This window comes from Habropoda laboriosa, unplaced genomic scaffold, assembly GCF_001263275.1.
Source record: "Habropoda laboriosa isolate 0110345459 unplaced genomic scaffold, ASM126327v1 scaffold106, whole genome shotgun sequence".
NCBI lineage: Eukaryota > Metazoa > Arthropoda > Insecta > Hymenoptera > Apidae > Habropoda > Habropoda laboriosa.
The window spans coordinates 663555-666812 of NW_017100224.1; the positions used below are offsets into that span (position 1 = coordinate 663555).

Consider the following 3258-nt stretch of genomic DNA (forward strand, 5'->3'; position numbering starts at 1 on the left):
AAAAATTAAATAATAGTGTACTATCAAAATGTACATAATTGATATTGTACTTAAGAATTGTTGTTAGAATTATTGGAGAATGCATTGAGCAAAAATGTATCATATTTTATTGTACTTTATTACAACTCTTATTATAGATTAATTCAATTAATTAATGAAAAAATACTTTTGTAAGTATCAGAATTAGATACTAATAACAAAAGTAAATAAATCAAAAGCTACATTAACTAAAAATTTGTAAATGAATGTCTTTATTCAAACCTTTTTGTCTTTGATAATTGCACCAAATAAAACCATATGCTGCTGGATAAATGGTGATAAAGGTACATTGATAATATATTTGTATACAAGAATATAACAAATACATATCTTTTCAAAAAAGAAATTAAATTATAATATTTACATAACTGATTTAAATACATAATAATGTACATAAACATATTTATTTTCATAATAAATATTTAATAGTCTATGTAAAATGTATACAAAGAAAAAATTTTTCACTGCACTAAATGTATTAGAATATTCCGCATCATGTATTAATAATATGTACGCATTGTAGGACATGCTTAATATCGTATTATTATTATTATGAAAATTTGAGATTAATTTTGTGGAATTTAATAAAGATTTTATATTATTTACATATTATTAGTTTTAAATTTAAAAATTTAAGGAAACATAAAAAAACACTTACACTTGTCTCAAATTATTAATTATTCAGTAAGATTAATTTTACAGGAACGAGTTGTAAAAGTATTTAAATAACTTTTTATAATGCTTAGATTTCCAAACCTATAACTCTTGTAGGACTTGCAGTTATTGAGAAAATAGATTACGGAAGAATCGACAAATCGATGTATTTGTGATTTAGATTAATCGATTTTTCAAAGTTTTTGGTTATACTAAATATTCTGTAAATATATAATATAGACGCTGGTATGTGCAAAAATGATGTATTGTGACCATATTTTTTAACAAAAAATGTATTAAATTCTATTCTTCGAATCAAATGAAAATTAAAAAGTATTTTGCTTTTAATAAAATCACAATCTTACATACACATGCAAAACCATGGTTAAAAATTAAAAATACATTTTAATTGTATTTGTATCATAATATAATATTTTGTACTTATATTGTCATTATGATACAATGTTGTTTATAGTGCTTATAATTAAATGAAGCATTTGAATGTATATCTTCAACGAAATAAATGTGTACAAATTGATTTTATATGTAACTAGCTAAACTGTCTTGAAATATTAATGAATGAAGTGAAAAACATTTTTTTTTATTTGCAGTGATTTAATTAAATAGATAACACAATATCAAATACAAAAGATTTAACAAATCTTTCAATTTTATCAATAGGGGACAATCTTTTAATAAAAGATAAACAGTTTTAAATACTTTTATTCAATAAAAAAATCGTACTATCTTTTTCCTTTCTAAATAACAACGAATTAATAACAATATTAAAAATAGAAAATTGAATTAATATGTACCATTTTCTAATTTGTTGACATATTTAAGAATTTGCGCGAATATTTGTTTTATTATTATTTTGCTCCGTTATAATTTGTAACTAGATAAAAATGAAAGGAAAGTAAACTCTAGCTTATTATATAGACATAGAAAAATACCAGAGAAGAGTAGAAACGAAAATAAATGAGAGATTAATAATTATGTATCACAAGCGTATTGAGTGTGTAACAATTGTGACCTATCAAAAATGTTAAATATTAATTTGGTTTCTACTTTACATAATTGGCTTGTGTAAGATATGACTACATGAATTTCTGATTGATGATAAACACGATTAATATAAAATTTATTAAAGAAATTTATTTATTGACTTCAAGTGTTAACGAAGTCTCTGGTTGAGTCCAAATATAGCCGGTACGTGTCATACTACAATGCGCGTCATAATATCTACCAGGGGCACGGCAATAGGACCATCGAGGACAACGGCATCGAAATTTGCTATGAAATTCTTCTTTACAAACTTCATTCCACCAACAAGTCCGCTGAAACAAGAAAAAAAATTCACATGCATCTACCGATACTAATATGATATCGTGCCTGTTTACTTATCGCTTACCTCTGCTAAATAACGTCTTACACTTTGATCACTATAATTTCTTTTTTTAATAAGATGTTTCGCGCTCATTGCGTATACTTCTGTACATAAAATTAATACTAATAATATACATAATATCGACCCTTCCTGCAAAAAAGTCATTTTGTAAAAATTGTATTTTCCTTTCTGTTTTATTATTGTAATTTAGATAAGTTTAGAAATATAAATACATAGAGAAATAAATAAAATCATGAAGGTATTGAATTGAACACTGAATATAATAGATCGATTGTCATAATGCAGCATGTGGTAAACTATACTTTCTTTTACAGCAACTTACATTGTCGCGCATTTTTGCAACTTTTTACACAATTTTTTACACGACCACTTTAAAATTTCACATCAAAAATATTACAAAAATCAAACTACATATTTAATTTCTAATACTGTATGCTTCGTGCAAGTACTTGAAATAAAAGAGTTCACAGAGAAAACGGCGCAGGCGTGTACTTACTCTTCCTCATTTGACTTCACAAATCGATTGTTGCTAAAATTTAAATTTTCCCTTCATAAATTAATAAAATTGTTTGCATTTCTACTATTTTTGGTCAAATATTTTCTTATGCAGCTTTGTAAAATATCGTTTTAAATAAGAAAGCCTTTAGAACAAATACATAAAAATATATCACTATTATACGAATATTTTAAATGGTATGAACAATTAATTACCATCGAAGTAAAACAATTGTTTATCAATGCAAATAATTAACCAGTTTAACATATGTTTTATCGTAGTAACTTTTGCTTGGCATTGCCAGCATTTACCCTACATAAATATACTATGTATTACAAAAACAAACTATCTCCATTTATGTGATTTTATTTATTTCTGAAAGTACCTTCAAAAAATTTTCTGCCAAATAGCTAAATTGTTGGTAAAATTTATATGTCTGTAATTTTAATATATCATACATATGAAATAAAATATATGAAATTTATCTACAGGGTGTCCCGTAACTCCTCGAACACCCGGAAATGGGGGGTTGCTGGGGTGACTCTGAACAACTTTTTCCTTTTCTAAAATGTAGTTTGAAGCTTCGTTTTTGAATTATTAACGAAAAACACTGGCCAATTACAGCGCACGTAGAGCCCGCGCTCAGGGACGAAGAACAGAG

At 25.5% G+C, this 3258-nt stretch overlaps 1 protein-coding gene across 1 annotated transcript; it reads right to left on the reverse strand.

The window, feature by feature from the left end:
* Positions 1 to 1847: 1847 nt before the first annotated feature.
* On the reverse strand, positions 1848 to 2435 carry LOC108571145. Its single transcript, XM_017933124.1, has 3 exons — positions 2424 to 2435; positions 2105 to 2230; positions 1848 to 2030 (listed from the first exon to the last, which is right to left on the reverse strand). Exons 1-3 carry the CDS (start codon positions 2433 to 2435, stop codon positions 1848 to 1850), a joined length of 321 nt encoding a protein of 106 aa, XP_017788613.1.
* Positions 2436 to 3258: the final 823 nt, after the last annotated feature.

What these genes read in the sequence shown, in the direction of transcription:
- LOC108571145 (XM_017933124.1), bottom strand. An exon ending in TAAGACGTTATTTAGCAGAG is followed by an intron (nt 2,031 to 2,104) that starts GTAAGCGATAAG and finishes TTCTTGTTTCAG; the next exon opens with CGGACTTGTTGGTGGAATGA.